At 41.2% G+C, this 17,170-nt stretch overlaps 3 protein-coding genes and 1 long non-coding RNA gene across 4 annotated transcripts; 2 read left to right on the top strand and 2 right to left on the bottom strand.

Moving 5' to 3' along the window:
* Positions 1-2,650: 2,650 nt before the first annotated feature.
* rps27a (ribosomal protein S27a) lies at positions 2,651-5,540 on the bottom strand. Its single transcript, XM_063875166.1, has 6 exons — positions 5,398-5,540; positions 5,225-5,289; positions 4,759-4,813; positions 3,878-3,963; positions 3,348-3,479; positions 2,651-2,840 (listed from the first exon to the last, which is right to left on the bottom strand). The coding sequence occupies exons 2-6, from the start codon at positions 5,270-5,272 to the stop codon at positions 2,691-2,693; spliced, it is 471 nt and encodes a 156-aa protein (XP_063731236.1). The 5' UTR covers positions 5,273-5,289; positions 5,398-5,540; the 3' UTR covers positions 2,651-2,690.
* A 194-nt stretch (positions 5,541-5,734) lies between these two features.
* LOC134859060 (clathrin heavy chain linker domain-containing protein 1-like) lies at positions 5,735-14,184 on the top strand. The gene is given in 12 exon segments (XM_063875357.1): positions 5,735-6,357; positions 6,809-6,996; positions 7,183-7,271; positions 7,422-7,505; positions 7,508-7,619; positions 7,948-8,063; positions 8,203-8,302; positions 8,386-8,492; positions 12,789-12,960; positions 13,033-13,235; positions 13,600-13,782; positions 13,937-14,184. Coding segments are annotated over 12 exon segments (1,755 nt in total). The 5' UTR covers positions 5,735-6,153; the 3' UTR covers positions 14,134-14,184.
* Positions 10,044-12,372, top strand: LOC134859061 (E3 ubiquitin-protein ligase TRIM35-like). Its single transcript, XM_063875358.1, has one exon. The coding sequence runs from the start codon at positions 10,261-10,263 to the stop codon at positions 11,647-11,649; it is 1,389 nt and encodes a 462-aa protein (XP_063731428.1). The 5' UTR covers positions 10,044-10,260; the 3' UTR covers positions 11,650-12,372.
* On the bottom strand, positions 13,459-16,944 carry LOC134859062 (uncharacterized). Its single transcript, XR_010165041.1, has 3 exons — positions 16,857-16,944; positions 13,913-14,127; positions 13,459-13,842 (listed from the first exon to the last, which is right to left on the bottom strand). It is a non-coding gene; the product is annotated as an uncharacterized LOC134859062 (long non-coding RNA).
* Between the last annotated feature and the right edge of the window lie 226 nt (positions 16,945-17,170).

Consider the following 17,170-nt stretch of genomic DNA (forward strand, 5'->3'; position numbering starts at 1 on the left):
GCGAATATCCAGCCTGGAACTGCCCTTGGTTTAGGAAGCAGTCTTCATTGAAATGTCGAGAACACAACCATAATTTGGGTTTTTGCTCCGGGGGAATAGTGGTAAAAATAAATGCAAGCCACTTATTCTTCTCATCTTCTTCCTTTGGTATGCCAAACAAAGAAAGTTTTGGTTGGCAGCGAAAGTGGCAGCGTCTCCTCGCCATCCTCCGCTCGGGTCGGCTTTACCTTAGTGGGGTTGAAACTGTAGCGGCTCGCGCTGATATAGGGCGACACAGGGATGACGTATTTTTGTAGGCCGACCTGGGAGTCGGCCGCGCATGGGTTCCCAATTTCTCCATAGGGTTTTGGAATATTGTAAAAAAATACTGTGCTTTTAATACTGCGTTTCCGCTTTTATCCTTCATCCTCACCTTATGTTTACTCTTCATGTTGTCCCATTTTTTTTTTTGCCTGAACTGGAGTGACCTGGTCTTCCTTTTCTCATATGCTCAATCAAAGTGCTATCAACATATAAGTAAATTATATAAATCAAAATGACATAGGTACATTACAAACATTGCAAATTATTGGTGCATTTGTCTAACCACATTTAATCCCGCAAGAGTTTCTCACCGAAAGCCATTAATGGCCGTATCCCCCCCCCCCCCCCCCTAAACAGATGATTGTGCGCCACCCTCAGGCACAAAAGTTTCGGTTTGCTGTGCTGTCCCTAAAAAAAGTAAACACAATCATACATATATATATATATATATATATATATAATCATTAGTTTATGTTATACGGTCAGGAAATGCGCACTAATCGGTAATCTTGTGAGCGGGTAACAGTGGCAGGCAAGCATCTTTAACGCTGTAAATCCTTTCCCTTCTCTTCATCAACTCGGGATCTTTACATCTCTGCGTTTTTGAGTGTTCGCGACATTGGAACAGTGCTTGGCGGAGCTCTATGACGTAGTGTCCTTAAAAGGACGGCTGTTGAGCATGCTTCCTTGACTTTGGGAAACGCCCTACATAGGGTACAGTGTACAGCAGGGTCGCACGACTTCAACGTCACGACAGCTTTAGATCGTTTCAACTGACTTTCGTGCACTTGTATATTTAAAAAAAGCTTTTCCTTTTAGCCACACTGAATTTAACTAGAAGTATTTCAAGCAGAACAAGGGAAAACAAACTTAGCGGGAGTGTTTACGTGTTCGGCGTAATGAAAAACAATGTCCTCGACAAATTCTGTAGTCCTATTCAGCCACTTGTTAACAACCATCGTTTTTCCGACATGTAAACTCTTCAAAAATCACCAGTGGGGGGGGGGGTATTTAATGTTGTAGAACAAAACGTGACCCCTGTCTTAAATTTGTGTCACCACAGACCTTATTTCGACCTATTTTCCCAAATCCTACGGAGAAATCCCATTGAATCTGAGACGAGGGAACCGGAAGTTGTAAAATGCTAACTTACTTCCGGCTTTTAGGACTCGTTACTGCAGCACTTGATTGGCTGAGTTCAGTTCCGTATCACGTTGACGTCAGTGTGATACGGAACTGAACCAGGAAGTTAAGAAAGGAATCACATCAAGGCCTATCAGGCAGGGGGGAGGGATGTGGGAGAAAATCTCCCTCTAGCATGAAACTTGGGATTTTAGCTTTTGCAGACCCATTACATGCACACAAATATAAATAACACACTACAGGAAAGGGAACCCCCCAAAAGCATAATATGGCCCCTTTCTAAAAAACAAATATTGAGTCAATGTTGTGATTGGACATCAAAACTGAGATGCTGAGTCTTATGCTTACCTTTACTCTTTGGATTCCCCATCTCTTAAAGTTAAAGGGTTATGTATTGTCACCAACTACAGACAAAAACTATTTTGAACCATATTGTCTTAAACTAAGATATGTTTAAGTCAATTTAAAACAAAAAGCTCAGCTGTTAATTAAACCTCCATTTGTGGTCCTATTTTGTCCACCTTTATCTTTTCTACACTTAGCATCTCTGATTTACTGCTGGACAACCGCTGAAACGGCATCTCAACCAGAACCAGATGGATTATATTTTTTAAATCAACTTTAAACATGGAAACCATCCAACAGTAACCTGCTGATTTATCTTTAAGTCTGTTAATGTAAAATGTATAACTTCTAATGCAATTATGGAATCTCAAAAGTATTTTTATCCTTTATATATTTAAATATGCAACAAAAATATAGAAAGCGTTTCTTTAGGTGGCATTTTCTCATGGTTATCCTATGGGACACCTGCCAAAAAAATGCAAATCTGATGTTGCAATACATATAAACCTAACAAATACTGAAATAGGTATCCCACCAGCACCTGCAAGACAGTGGCATCCTCTAAAATTGACTTATATTTGGTTACAACGGTGAGTAAAACATGTTTTTAAAGGATTTCAATGGCTTTGTTATGAGGACTATAGACAGACCAATGGTTAAATAGTGAGGCACCAAGCTTACATTCAGTTATACATTTATCAACATCCAATTAAGCTCACAATGGCTCAATAAATCCCTTATATTAAATATTGAAACTAATAATGTAAAGCTATTTTAAAAACATTGAAAGGTCTCTGAAGTGTTTTTTGAGGACCCACAGCAACCCTGAAGAACAGCTTTAAGAAATAACCACACAGACTTTGAGTTTTGTCAAAACATTTCGGTCTTTATTATTTCATCTACTTGTCCTCGGGCTTGTTGAAGCAGTAGGTCAGGCAGCACTTTCCGCAGTAGTGACGGTCGAAGTGGCTGGCCATGAAGACGCCGGCACCGCACTCGTCTGCGGGGCACTCACGCCTCAGACGGTGGATCTTACCGTTCTCGTCCACCTGGAGAGAGAGGAAGAGGAGTTAAAACTTAAGTATTTTTTATCTCGCTGCTTTACGAGATCACATCACAATTTCTCTCTAGGAGAAAACAAACCCCTGAAGACATCCCTGGGATTTTTAAAAAGCCATTTAGGAGAATTTGTCAATTTGCACACAAATAGGATGACAGTATGAACTTTCAATTTGACTATGGTAGGGTTTGTTTCCGTCGATTAAACTGCAAATAATAAAAAAGGCTGTCTGAAATTATTTAGCAGAACATGCTCATAGTTAAAATAAAACCAAGATTCCTAAAATTATCATAACGATTCAAATTGTATTGTTAATTCCTGAAAAATCTCCTGCTGCAGAATTCAAAACCACTGTGGGACCATGTCCAAAACCCAACCTTGTCGAACTTCAGATAGTTTTAATGCAACCCTTTACGGTCAAGGTTGGATCAGAGCTGGAGATTTATGAAATGTGGAGTGAGCAGATCTAGGAGGTGGATCCTGAAGGAGTTTTTACCTTGTAATACTTGAGCACAGCGAGCTTGACCTTCTTCCTCTTGTGCTTGTTCTTCTTGGGGGTGGTGTAAGACTTCTTCTTCCTTTTCTTAGCACCTCCACGCAGCCTCAGCACCAAGTGCAGGGTGGACTCCTAAAGAACGAGAAGGACAAACAATCAGATGTTGGTCATCCACTTGGTAAGAAAATAGCCTACGGAAAAGAGGATTCAAACACTGTTAAAAGTTTGTGTATAAAAACATTAACTTAAAGACTGGAGATCAAAGTTTGGGAAAGCTAATAAAATACCAACGCAAACGAAAGATATTTTAGCATCTTAACCCAACACGACGGTTTTTGTATTTGTATACTGATCCCGTATTTCCTCTCCATTTTGTTATAGTAAGTCTTACTGTTGGGTTGTTTTTAATAATCACATGTGGATGTGTATCCCCTCCTGAGAGTGTGTGTGTTTAAGCGGTGTAACGAGGGGTTAATGCAATAAAAAAAAAAAAAAAAAAAAGTTGGAAGGGCTTTTCTTCCTCAGCTCACCTTCTGGATGTTGTAGTCAGACAGTGTGCGTCCATCCTCCAGCTGCTTCCCGGCGAAGATCAATCTCTGCTGGTCAGGGGGGATCCCTAAAGAATAAAAGGATAAGGTGTTAACACCAACATTAGGGCAAGGAGAGTTATAATTACCTTTAGAGACACAAAAACTTCAATACACATTGTTTTAAAGAGTCGTGTTAAGCTTCAATATCTCATCACATGATCCCATCTTGCAAAGCTGCAATCCAGAAAAGTGAAACTTAAAGATATGGCACTGATTATCTTCAAGATATGGCACTGATTATCTTCAATAGTCATTGATAAAATATAGACCCAGTGAGGCTTTACAAAATCTACATGACAATATCATATGTTGCATGTCACAACTTCCGACACCAATAAATGTAATGTTAAGAAACCCACAAATTAACTTTTATACTGCCAATATAAAAAGTGAGGAAATATTAAGTCTGCATCCCCTTTCCAAAATATTAGTCAATAAATTGGGTTTGGGTATTGAAGACAAAAGTATTTCACAATAGAAACTTGTTTATTTTTGACAACTCTGCTAAATATCCTTACATTTTAACAGTGAAAACAGCATTTCCAGTGTGTAACTGCACAACATTTCCAGTCATAACACTTGAGAACATGGCCCTAAGCAAATGATTGTTCATTAAATATTTAATAGTTCTTGCATAAAAACTGGTTACCATTTAATGAACATATCAAATGTGATTTATTCATTTACTTTATACTAATCTCTTAACTGCTTAGTACCAAAAGACACATGTGAACATTTGGCAGTAAACATTCATTAGGATATTTATAGTAAACTTCAGCTATCTGCACTAATGCAAAACAAACCATTTTAAAGTAACTCACCTTCTTTGTCTTGGATTTTGGCCTTGACATTTTCAATAGTATCTGAAGGCTCAACCTGTGAAAAAGTACAGAGAAAACCGGTCAGCCATGACACATTCTTCCGGTCAACGACAACATCACATGTTGGGGTAAAACACTAAAAAGGTCCCAGTAAGCATAAACATGTAAGTTTATTTTTGAAAGAAATGTTACACTTTATTTTGAAAGGTCAGTTCCAGTCTACTCCACTCACACGTGTTTACGGTGTAACTGTTAGCTTAGCCACTTAGCTTCAACTATGAGCTACGAGCGTACAAAGCATCGACTGATATTGGGTCCAAAAATCATCCAATGAACTTAATGGCCAACCTGAGTAATTAAAGGTCTAATTAAATGTGGAATTATCCGCCTAATTTGACCGAAAAATGGTAAAACTTGGGGGACAGAAAACGCAGCATTTTCTCCCGTACCAAACCGGATCACTCACCTCGAGGGTTATGGTCTTCCCCGTGAGGGTTTTGACGAAAATCTGCATCTTGGCGTTCTACCCACCTGCACGGGAAACACACAAGCCTTTAAATATGTGGTAGAACTGAAATGTGCTTATTAAATGTGTTATTTTGTGATAATAATTAGGTTTTGACTGAGAGCAGATCTTACCACAGGCTCACTCCTAATGGCGGATCATGAGAAGAGGTCTTTTCAGAGCAGGCGACGGGGTTTTCAGCCCGCATTTCCACGGGTTGGGTACACCCGTTGACAGTGCCTGATCAAAAATATCGTGGCATACATTTTTGCGTAATTTTAGCCAAATGCATCAGTAATAACATTTACATAATTATGTTGTATCACAACAAGTATGTCTCTGTATTCATAAGAAAAAAGGGATCTAATCTGAACGCAAAACTTGAAAATAAATAAATAATAAAACTTCATTTCCCAGGTAAACTTTCGCGATAACCATGGCAACGTGCAAGACAAGTAAGATGGAAGCCACCACAATATATCCATGCCACAAATATCTAAACATGTTAGATATTTTTGGACATTGGTAATTTATTATAGCAAATAAATCGTTTTGGATAGGTTTTAATGCGAATTCTATGTCTATTTTGGCATAGTTTTAAATAGGAAAACGGCTAAATATGTCCCAGATAAACTTTCGCGGTAACCATAGCAATACTTATAAGCAACAAGGTGGAATTTGTAGACAGGAAGTAAGCGAAAGCAAATATACCTTTAAAATATGTCATTTTTGTGGTCGTTTAACGTTGTGTTTCCGTCACACTTCATCGTCCATATTAAGTTGTTATTATTCTAAACAGAGAGCAATGACCTCTCCTGAAAGCACTGCGCGTTCAAAGTGTGGAAGGGTGGAAAAAACCTCGGTTGTAAATTTGGGAATGTTAACTAACAATGTCTGAGTCTCAAAACTACAGCAAGTCATCTTCAAGAACAGACGAAAGAAGTTCAACTCCGGACATTTTGGTTTCTGAGAGTGATGAACGGTTTTTCCGGTCTCTGGAGGAGTTTATCGAGCGCGAGAAACGGTACCTACGGTGTCAACAACAGGGACCGGACGAGCTCCGGTACATCGTCTACCGCCATGTGTTTAATAAGGTAATGGCAGTGTTGGGAGAAGTACTCAGGTCTTGCACTTGAGGAAAATAGAAGTACCTGAGTGTAGAAATACTCTGTTATAGATAAAAGTCCTGCATTCAAATGTAAAAGTATAAAAGTATTAGCATCAAAATATACTTAAAGTACTAAAACTAAAAGTATTCATTCTGCAGATTGGTCCATTACAGAATAATATATATCAGGATTTGTTTTGATTATATTATTGATCATTAAAGTGTTCTCAAAGCTGGTAAAGGTTCAGCTAGTTTTAATGACTTACTGCAGGGTAACTTGTGAATTTTCTCCAGGTGGAACTAAAGTCTGATTCAAATGTTGATCATTTACCAGCTGCAACATTAGAGTATTGCCTAAGGCTCTAAGGTATTTCCTACCCTATAGTATTGCCACTTGCTGATAGTAAGTGACTGTGATGTCCTCTCGTTTCTGACAGGTGATTGGACGAGCGACAACCTATAAGAGGCTCCTGCTCACCATAAAGTCGGAGTATGACAATGTGGTACGGGCTCTGCAGAAAAGGGAGGATGAGTTCAGGGCGGCTCGACAGAGTATGGCAGCCTCGATGTCACATCCAATATCACTGATGACCTGCCAGAGACGGGCCGCCCACCTGAGGGAGAGGTGGGTGCTGCATTTTGTCCACTTCTTACTTTTCTCAAGGCCAGTGAGGGTTCAAACTGTAGATAAAAGCCCTGAAAAGTAGTTTCCAATGGTGGAGGATCGACTTGAGAAACACCTTGAATGAAGAAAATATCATGGTTGACTATTTTAAACATCCCTGCAGCGACTGCATTGTGCTCTTTCCAGAATCGGCGTCATTCAGAGGGAAACAGAAGAACTTCAAGAAGAGATGAAGAGACAGAAATCCTCCGAAGAGCAGAGCACATGGATAACTGGTACAATTGAAAGTGATGATTGGTGTTGCATATGAAGACTGCTCAATGCATACGTAGTCTCAGTCTGTTGCAGGAGATGATGAGGACCATTAGATCCTCATACTCAGAGTGAGATGATAAAACAAACCCCACATTATTCTCATGCCCCAGGTTTGACGTTAGCTGACTCAGAGGATCCTGAGGCTCTGGATGGACACCTGAAGCTTCTGGAAGCCCAGAGAGCTTCTCTCCTGCAGAGAAGAGTAACTGTGTCTCTCTGGAGGTCAAAGCCCGGCTGGATTCTGAACTGCAGGCTGCAGAGAACCACAGAGACCACCTGAGCAGCCAAAACTACAAAATGAAGACCAGGTAAAGAACTATCAAGGGGTCTGTATTCACACAGAGCTTCGTAAGATTACATTTGCCACATTTTCAACTGTCACACATTCATTTTGTGTTGTTTGCGTCATTTTGTGTCTGTTTGTAGCCTTTCTTTGTTTCTCTGTGGTCATTATATGTCTGTTTTTAGTCATTTTCAGTCTGTTCGTATTCATTTGCAGTATAGAACTATAGCACAAGAATACATTTGTTAAGCTTAATATAAATCAACATACACAAATCACGCTTTCACGGAGGCTTGTGTCGTCGATTTCTCCAAATTATTGACCATGTTTCTGTATTTTCTGTCTGTCTGCAGGTACAAGCGTCTGAGGTTAGTGTGTGACCGTCTGTCCAGCTTGGAGTTTGAGAAGCAGTTGATTCCTTTGGAGGAACTTCTGGGTTCCACACTGGAGGATGTCAGACAGACCAGCGGTGAGACACAAAAACGCTCATTTAGAGGATTTTAAAATCAGGAGGAGAGTACAAATGTGATTTCTTCCTCGGCCAACACTCAAAATAAACTCAAAAAAGGTCTCATGTTGTTTATATTTTTAACACCTTTAACCTGCAGTGACGGACGATGACGACCACGGCATCGACGCTGAACTGTTTGAGCACGATGAGCCGACCGGCGCTGATGAGTCCAGGGTCCTGGCAGATCACCTGGACAGGTGCTGCGTTCACAGACCATTCCTGACCAGTCTATCTGCACTCCTCAGACTCACTCTCTGAATCACCTTTCTCTCTCCGACAGGTTTCTTGAGCTCTTTGATTCGGCTCAGTATGAGGAAGCTGCTGTCCTCGCTGCCAGATCTCCCCGAGGAGTCCTGAGGAACCTGGACACCATGGAGATGTTTAAAGGTAGGAAACACACACATCTAAGAAAGAGATATGGTGCATATCTGCAGGGGTAATAAAACGTGTGGGTTGCAGAGGACTTTTATGTGACGATCCACTAGAACAGGGGTGTCAAACTCAATTTCATCGCGGTCCACATTAGCATTATGGTTGCGCTCAAAGGGCCGGCTTTAACTTTAAGACAATATAAATGTATTATATGTATAAAAACATTATTGCCTCTGCATTGGATAATTATTGGTTTTGGTAATAACTACATCTCAAAGCTTTAGTCTAAGGCAAATAATCGCAAGGGAACATATACAACAATTACAACAATTGTACAATTTATTTAAAAGATGAGTTTGGTAGCATTAACACATAGTTGTGCACTGACATACGGTGCATGTAGATACAGAAATAGTGTATGTGGGTGCACACTTACATTTCTCTATCTGTTAAATAAATCCCATGAATTTATGACATTAATTAGCCTTATTTTTATTATTTTTTAGATCAAGCACTATTTAAGTATTTATGTATTTTAATATTTGAATAGTCTGAAAGCCAGGACTTTGAAAACCCCCTGTTCCAGACCCTGGTGTGTATCACCTGTCATTCATTGTTTTCAGGGATGAGGAACACAGAGACAGAAACTTTACACACGTATTTACAAGTATTCATCGTCTGAATATAGAGAAAACTCATTCAAAAGCTGCAACTCAAGACCTCATATCACAAAAGTGGAAATAACCGTAATGCAAGTTTTTTTTTAAATGTGTGTCTCTGAATGAGCCGTAGCGACAGCGGACTGACAGAGCGGCACATTCTGTGAGGAAACAACCGTCTGTCGGTTCTGGTTCCGGTGTTTCTTGCCTCGGTTGCTGAAGCAGATTTGGCTCAGTTTGGTGTCGCTGTGCCGCTGTAACTATGCTCTGTCACCCACTGCCTCACTCGACACTGACTGAAGTCGCTTCAGTGCACGTGTCACAAAACGAGATGAATTGTGGGACATGTAGTTTATGAGCAACGAGCTTCTGTAAAGCGACGTGTAGCCGTATAACAAACGTATTATATTCTTTGAAAACTCTCGCGGGTCACATAAAATTAGTTTGCGGGCTTGAGTTTGACACCTATGCTATAGAACAAGACTCGATGCAACGGTAAAGTGGTAGAAGTAAACTCAAAATTAGTGATTTCATTCTGCCATAAATTGGAGAGACAAAGAAGGAATGGCGGGTCAGTTTCCTCTGTTTGTGTCACTTTGGACATATTTCTTCGAGTCACCGAGCTTCAGAACATTCTGACCTCACAAATTCCTTTATTCATTCAAAATATTAAATAGCTTTTACAAAGCATTACAGAGCATTAATGTTCACCCTTCAAATTATAATGACTTTATTCTCAACCGGTCAGAAAACACAAACATGTGGGATACATTTCTACATACAGTATATTTGTTCTTCTATTCTGACTTTTTGGATGATTAGCTACTCCTGCATTTTCTTAACTTTCTGTTCCCTACCCGTAAAGCCCCGCCCTTGAAGTACATAATCTTAAAACGAAACAGGACAGTAGTTTGTTGCTGTTTCACTCTCGGCTGGAATAGACGCACAGACAGACGGACAGTAGAACGGTTTACCTTTATACAAAGCGAGGATTTTTAAGCTGTAAAATACTTTTTCTGCTGAAAATAAGTCAAAGTGAAAGTAACTGAGGCAACTTTCTTTAGCAGGGAGGGAAACACAGAGAATTATTTTATTGACTGTGTGTTCAGTTTCATTCTGAGGCAATGGCTTCAAGATCAGAGGAGGAATTCTGCTGTTCGGTCTGTCAGGACATCTTTAGCGATCCAGTTCTTCTGTCATGCAGCCACAGCTTCTGTAAAGTCTGTCTGAAGAACTGGTGGAGAGAGAAGATAACACGTGAGTGTCCACTTTGCAAGAGAAGGTCATCGAGAGGAGAACCTCCCTGTAACCTGGTCTTAAAGAACCTGTGTGAGGCCTTCCAGCAGGAGAGAGATCAGAGGGCTTTAGAGGCTCTCTGCAGTCTGCACTCTGAGAGACTCAAACTTTTCTGTCTGGATCATCGGCAGCCAGTGTGTGTTATCTGCAGAGATTCAGAGAAACATACCAACCACAGCTTCAGACCCATCGATGAAGCGGCGCGACATCACAGGATGGAACTTCAGAAAACTCTGAAACCCTTTAGGAAGAAGTTAGATGCTTTTGAGAAAGCTAAAGAGGAGTTTGATCGAACAGCAGAACACCTGAAGGTCCAGGCTCGACGCACAGAGACGCAGATTAAGGCGCAGTTTCAGAAGCTTCACCAGTTTCTAGAACAGGAAGAGGGGGCCAGGATAGCTGCACTGAGGGAGGAAGAGGAGCAGAAGAGTTGGATGATACAGGAGAAGACGGAGGCTGTGAGCAGAGAGATAGCAGCTCTTTCACACACACTCAGAGCCACAGAGAAGGAGCTGAGAGCTGACCACGCCTCCTTCCTGAGCAACTACCAGGCTGCAGTGGGGAGGCTGCAGCACCCCCTCCTGGAGGATCCACAGCTTCCCTCAGGAGCTCTGATAGATGAGGCCAAACACCTGGGCAACCTCACCTTCCACATCTGGAGCAAGATGAGGGACATGGTCTCCTATTTTCCTCTCGTTTTAGACCCAAACACTTCTCATCCAGAACTAATCCTGTCTGAAGATCTGACCAGTGTGAAGGAAGGAGGGAGACAGAAACGTCCGGATAATCCAGAGAGGTTTGACTCTTTCTTAGGTGTCCTGTGCTCTGAGGGCTTTAACTCAGGGATCCACAGCTGGGACGTTGAGGTTGGAGACAGTAGAGAGTGGATTCTGGGTGTGTTGGCAGAGTCTGTCCAGAGGAAGAGAGACATACGGTCAGGATTATGGACAGTATGGTTCGCTGGAGGTGAATACTCAGCTCTGTCCCTTCCAGCGCCGCCCTCTCAACTCGTGTTCAGGAAGAAGCTGCAGAGGCTCAGAGTGGATCTGGACTGGAACAGGGGAAGGCTTTCGTTCTCTGATCCTGACACTAACACACACATACACACCTTCACACACACTTTCAATGAGAGGCTGTTTCCGTACATTTGCACTGTGGATAAACACCCCCTGAAGATTTTACCCCTGAAGGTCGGTGTGACAAAACAGCAGGTCTGAGTCTTCAGCTGAAATGGGCTGTTAATATAAATTTTACTCTCATTGAGTACTGCAATTAGAAACATACTTAAGTAAAATGACAAAAGCAAAACATTAATAAATATGTAAAGTTTCAACATTTTAAGTGATCATTGCAGAATAATATGCAAATATAATTATTGATGCATTAATAGGTTAATCAATTTATTGTAAAGCTGCTAAATGTCGAATTCATTTTAAAGAGTGTCCCTGATAGCATATTAGGGCCAATGTAGGTAAACATTAAATAAACTATGGAGCGAGGGAAAATATTAATTATATTATATAATTATATTAAAGTAATAAAACCGCAAGTTAATTTCTGAGAAAAAAAATCACTAATGGCAAAAAAAAATATTGAGATTTTTGGTGAAAATAAAGTCTTGAATGCATATTTTCTTTTGTAAAACTGTCTTTGGCTCTGATGCTGCTGTAGCAAATGTAAATGTCCCCTCTGTGGCACCAATAAAGGGATTCTGATTCTGTATGAAGTGTGTGTGCCTCCTATATTATGTGTATTTAATTGGAATCTGAAGGAGGGACCTGATATTGTATTTCTGTTGTTGCGTTTATCATTGTGTTGATCTGTATGAAAGATGCTTGCAAAGTTCTTAATAAAAACACTGATTTAATGTGAAGAGATTTGTGTAAAACTGAGCTGAAAAAAACTCAATATAATAATAAAAATACTCTTCTTTATTTGAATGATTTGAATGGCTTATTCATTTCCATTTCTTGTTTTATGCACACTTTCTTTGGGTTGAGTGCAGCTTTAAATATAAAGTTTTCTATTTTGTGTAGAGTGTTTTAAAAAATGTTGTAGAGCAGTTTTTAGCATAATGGTCACTTTAAAATCTGGTAATGAAAGCATGCAACAAGCACTGATGGAATGGGGACACTGACTTGGCGCTCTCAAACACCACTTCAATAATTAAATGAGATATACTGTCAGTCAAACCAAAACATCTATAATCAGATGAAATCAGATGATACTATCTGCTGTCCAAGCTACCTATTACTCTCTTTAGAGCCAATAAATAAACTGCATTCTCTCCATCTTCTCTTAATGCTCATATTTCCTTCATGTTTGTCCATGTTTAAACCCCCCGTCTGTCTCCCAGGTGTGAAGGAGCCCCCGGGGTCTCCCCCCCCTCTCCTCCTCTTCCTCCAGGCCCTGCTGATGACGGTCCCGGCCGGTGAGGAGCTGCCGGCTGCTCTCTCCCTGCAGCTCGCCCTCAGCGCCCTGCAGCACGGTGCCGTGCAGCTCATCATTCACGGCATCAACAATAACAGGTAAACACAAACAATAACATGTTTCCATGATCTCTGCTGCAGCCCGGCTTGTCACACTCTTCATCCTCGCAGACTGACCTTCTCTGAAGATCTGGGCGACGAACTGACTGAGCATGCTCAGAAGAACCCCGGCGTGGCCAATGTTTGTCTGGCGTTAGCGACTGATGTCTACTCAGCCTGCAGACTGCGCAGGAAGACCGCACTGAGCATGTGCAGGAGAGGCCTGATCCACAGCGCTGCAGATTTCATGAGCCACTGCCATGACCTCACAGCAGGTTGGTGTGTGTGTGTGTGTGTGTGTGTGTGTGTGTGTGTGTGTGTGTGTGTGTGTGTGTGTGTGTGTGTGTGTGTGTGTGTGTGTGTGTGTGTGTGTGTGTGTGTGTGTTTCAAAGTGTTGCCCAGTTGTCCAGGTTAACGTTACCTTCATTAGAATATCCCGGAAACATCTGTATTATGTAAGGACACAAGTCAACTGAAAATTTAAATATATGACTTGCATAACTCTTTATTTAGTGCCCCAATATTGATCGAGGGACACAATAATTCAAACTTTAGCAAAATGGAATGGCACTTTTGGTTTCTGAATAATAATGTGTTAATGTCGGTGAAAATATATAATTGAATCTGAATGTCTCTCAGAGGACTGTATGTGGGTTCTGAGTCTCTCGCCCAGCCTTGTCCTCATCCAGCTGTTGACGGCGCCACAGCAGGGTCGGGCGGCCATCTTGTCGTTAGGCGTGTCCTGTTCCTCTCTCCTGGCCGACCCTCAGCGGCAGCAGCTCGCTCTGCAGCTCCTGGACAGCTGTGTCAGTAGAGGACAAGGTGAGCACTAACACCGCTCTGATGGCAGCTTCACACTGAAAGCTGCTCCTGCGTTCTGTTCTGTAAAAACAACCTCAGAAAAATTATTCATTGTCTTAAGATGATGATATTTCCTTTGAACATATTGAACCTTTCTGTGTCTCCATCCTCTCAGGGGCTCTGGAGGAGGCGATGCTGCAGGACGTTGGCTCTTCAGTGGAAGTCTGGGACGATGTGGCGTCTCGGTGCTCCGAGCTGAACCGGGCTGACCTGAGCCAGGCTGTGCTGTCCGTCCTGCTGGACCAGAGCGGGACCCGAGTCCTGTCCCCGGACCTGGAGGGAGGCCGGCTCATGGAGCATGTCTTCCTGTGACAGTTAGAAAAATCACAGCTGAAAGAAGCAATAAACAACAGCTGGTAACAATCTGTCTCTTCTTCTTCTGTGTGTTGCAGAGAAGCACACGGTTGTGTAACAGCTCAAATAGTTCAATTTAATTCACTATGCTTTATTGGCATGAATGTATCAGAATAATGCCAAATCATCAAGTAATAATGAGCGATAAAAGAAACATCAACAACATAAGATCAAGACAAACAGCAGAAGTGTTTATTGATTTAGTCTGTGTTTTTAACACCTTTAATCCATGGAAATATCAACAGATGCCAATGTGTGTGTGTGTGTGTGTGTGTGTGTGTGTGTGTGTGTGTGTGTGTGTGTGTGTGTGTGTGTGTATTGTTACCAGCATTTTTTAAATATGTTATTATATTATTGTCTTATAATAATATAAAAATATTAGGACAAAATACAAATTTTCATTATGAGAATTGAAGCAGCTCAGGAATCCAATTTAACACAAACACACACACACACACGCACACACACACACACACACACACACACACACACACACACACACACACACACACACACACACACACACACACACACACACACACACACACACACACACACACACACACACACACAGAAGACAGGTCTGCTGGGTGAATCACATCATGCATCATTAATCTGGCTCACTGTGTGTGTGTGTGTGTGTGTGTGTGTGTGTGTGTGTGTGTGCTGATGGACAAGTGACACACACACACACACACACACACACACACACACACACACACACACACACACACACACACACACACACACACACACACACACACACACACACACACACAGCAGGTCAAACAGAGGATCCTTTGTGTCATTTGTGAATAGAGCTCCACGATGAACAAACATCTCCCACTGGTCTGTAAACAGATCTCCTCTCTGTCTGTCGGCTCATCCCTGCTCTCTGCTCGCCTGTTAACTCCGGCAAATTATTCTTTCATTCAGCTGTAAACTAACAGGAGCTCACAACACATAAAACACCCACTGTTGACCCAGGAAGAGTGTGTTTAAATGGACATGAATCGAGTGTGTTTCTGAGCATGAACACCATATCCCATTGCTCACCCCAAATATTCGAGCTGGAGGCCTGCAAGCGTCCAGTTTAGTTAACCAGCACAGATCAGTATTTCAAAGTAAAAGTTGAGTGCTGTTTTTAACTAACTAACTAAACGTAAAGTATCATTTTCATTTTGTTGAATAAATGCTTGGCAGTCTTTCTTCTGAATGTTACATGAGGAAAAATATTTGTCAACAGTTCTGGATTAAAAGAGAGAAAGAGATGCAAAGATTCAGCTGAGTCACAACTGCCTGACTCCATCACGTATTGATCTCCTGCAGTGTGTGTGTGTGTGTGTGTGTGTGTGTGTGTGTGTGTCTGTGTGTGTGTGTGTGTGTGTGTGTGTGTGTGTGTGTGTGTGTGTGTGTGTGTGTGTGTGTGTGTGTGTGTGTGTGTGTGTGTGTGTGTGTGTGTGTGTGTCTGGTGTGTGATGCTGGCTTTGCATGACACAGCTTTTTTTTATTTTTCAGACTCAGTCTTACCCTTTGTTTTTTACTCCTAGGTATTAAAAACTACATTCACAAACATCCTCTTCACAGATAGATGGATGGATAAACAGTTCCTCAGATTTCCTTAGAGGAACTTTTGGTCGCCATGAGCCAGGTTGATACATTAATTATCATGACACACACATACACCATCTTTATGCCTCATCACTCCTCCAAAATGTTTCCGATCAGCCAGCAACACCTTTAATCCATGGAAATATCAACAGATGCGTGTGTGTGTGTGTGTTTGTGTATGTGTGTGTGTGTGTGTGTGTGTGTGTGTGTGTGTTGTAGAGAAAGGGAAAAATGCTGTGTAATCCCCCCCCTCCCTTTCTTTCTGTCCCCCAGTGGTATTTTTGTGCTTCTATTTTAGTGGAGACCAATGTGAGTGTCAGACCTTCAAAGTGAGGACATTTTGTTCTCATTCCTTCTCTTTGAGGTTAAGAAATATGCCAAAAGTTTAAAATTATAGTGAGGATGATTAGCTGGTGTTGGGTCTGTTTTTTTTTCTGATTTCTGAGTTACAGTGAGTAAGCTTTTATTTTAATTGCAGCACCAAGCTGGTCGATTAAGCTGAGTCATTGGTGAATCAGCCTCATCATGTTAATATACAACATTTAACAAATCCTGTTTTAATTTAATGTTTGTTTAGTTTTGTACTTGCACCCTGCCAGCAGGAGGCTCGTCAATGTACTGCTGTGGATGTATTTTAGACACCTAAAAAAACTCTGAAACAGTTTAACTGTACGCTATATTTAGGATATTTTCACCGCTGTGACTTCGTGTCAGACTGCCCTTCCTATTTCTCTGCTGTGTTCAAAGACACCAGACTCCATTGAGCAAAACAATAATTTATCGTTTATTTTCAGTGTTTCACAAGCCCACATGCTGGGCATCCAAACACCTGAGCTCCTAATAGCTTTAGTTGTGTTTATTGTAAAATAACATGGGTAAGTAGATTATACTGGCAGTTAGCTTAGGTTGGCTAGCTAAGAGGAAATGTTCTTCAGTTGACCTTAACGTTTTGCTGTTGTGTGGTATCTGTTGAATTCTGCCAGTTGGTAAAAATCTGATTGAGACAATCATTACTTAAATGGCTGAAATGTTATTAAAAATCCTTTATTTTAAAATGTACTTTAACTTACTCAAGACAGCATCTCTGGTCCAGTTGATGCTTGGAGCCTGGAATGAAAAAATGCACAATTTCGCAAAAATCATCCGCTCAGCTAAAACTTGTCAGAGATGCAGTTTTACAGGATGGACCTATATTCAGAAGTTTCCATTAGTCTGACCCCCACATGAATGTCAATACATAGAGTACAGTTAATTACAAACACTGTATAATGCAGTTCAGCATTACTAACTTTACTTTAGAGTGTGTTTGTCTGCACTCACCTTTCTTTACACAGTTAGGTTGACACACCTTTTATTAGATCGAAACTTTGGTGAGCTGCAAATG

The sequence above is a fragment of the Eleginops maclovinus genome, chromosome 22 (genome assembly GCF_036324505.1).
Source record: "Eleginops maclovinus isolate JMC-PN-2008 ecotype Puerto Natales chromosome 22, JC_Emac_rtc_rv5, whole genome shotgun sequence".
Lineage (NCBI taxonomy): Eukaryota > Metazoa > Chordata > Actinopteri > Perciformes > Eleginopidae > Eleginops > Eleginops maclovinus.

Coding starts and splice junctions, on each gene's coding strand:
- rps27a (XM_063875166.1), bottom strand. CDS start 5,272: ATGCAGATTTTCGTCAAAACCCTCACGGGGAAGACCATAACCCTCGAG. Junction 3,964..4,758: donor CAAAATCCAAGACAAAGAAG/GTGAGTTACTTT, acceptor TTTATTCTTTAG/GGATCCCCCCTGACCAGCAG. Junction 2,841..3,347: donor CTGTGCTCAAGTATTACAAG/GTAAAAACTCCT, acceptor CTCTCTCTCCAG/GTGGACGAGAACGGTAAGAT.
- LOC134859061 (XM_063875358.1), top strand. CDS start 10,261: ATGGCTTCAAGATCAGAGGAGGAATTCTGCTGTTCGGTCTGTCAGGAC.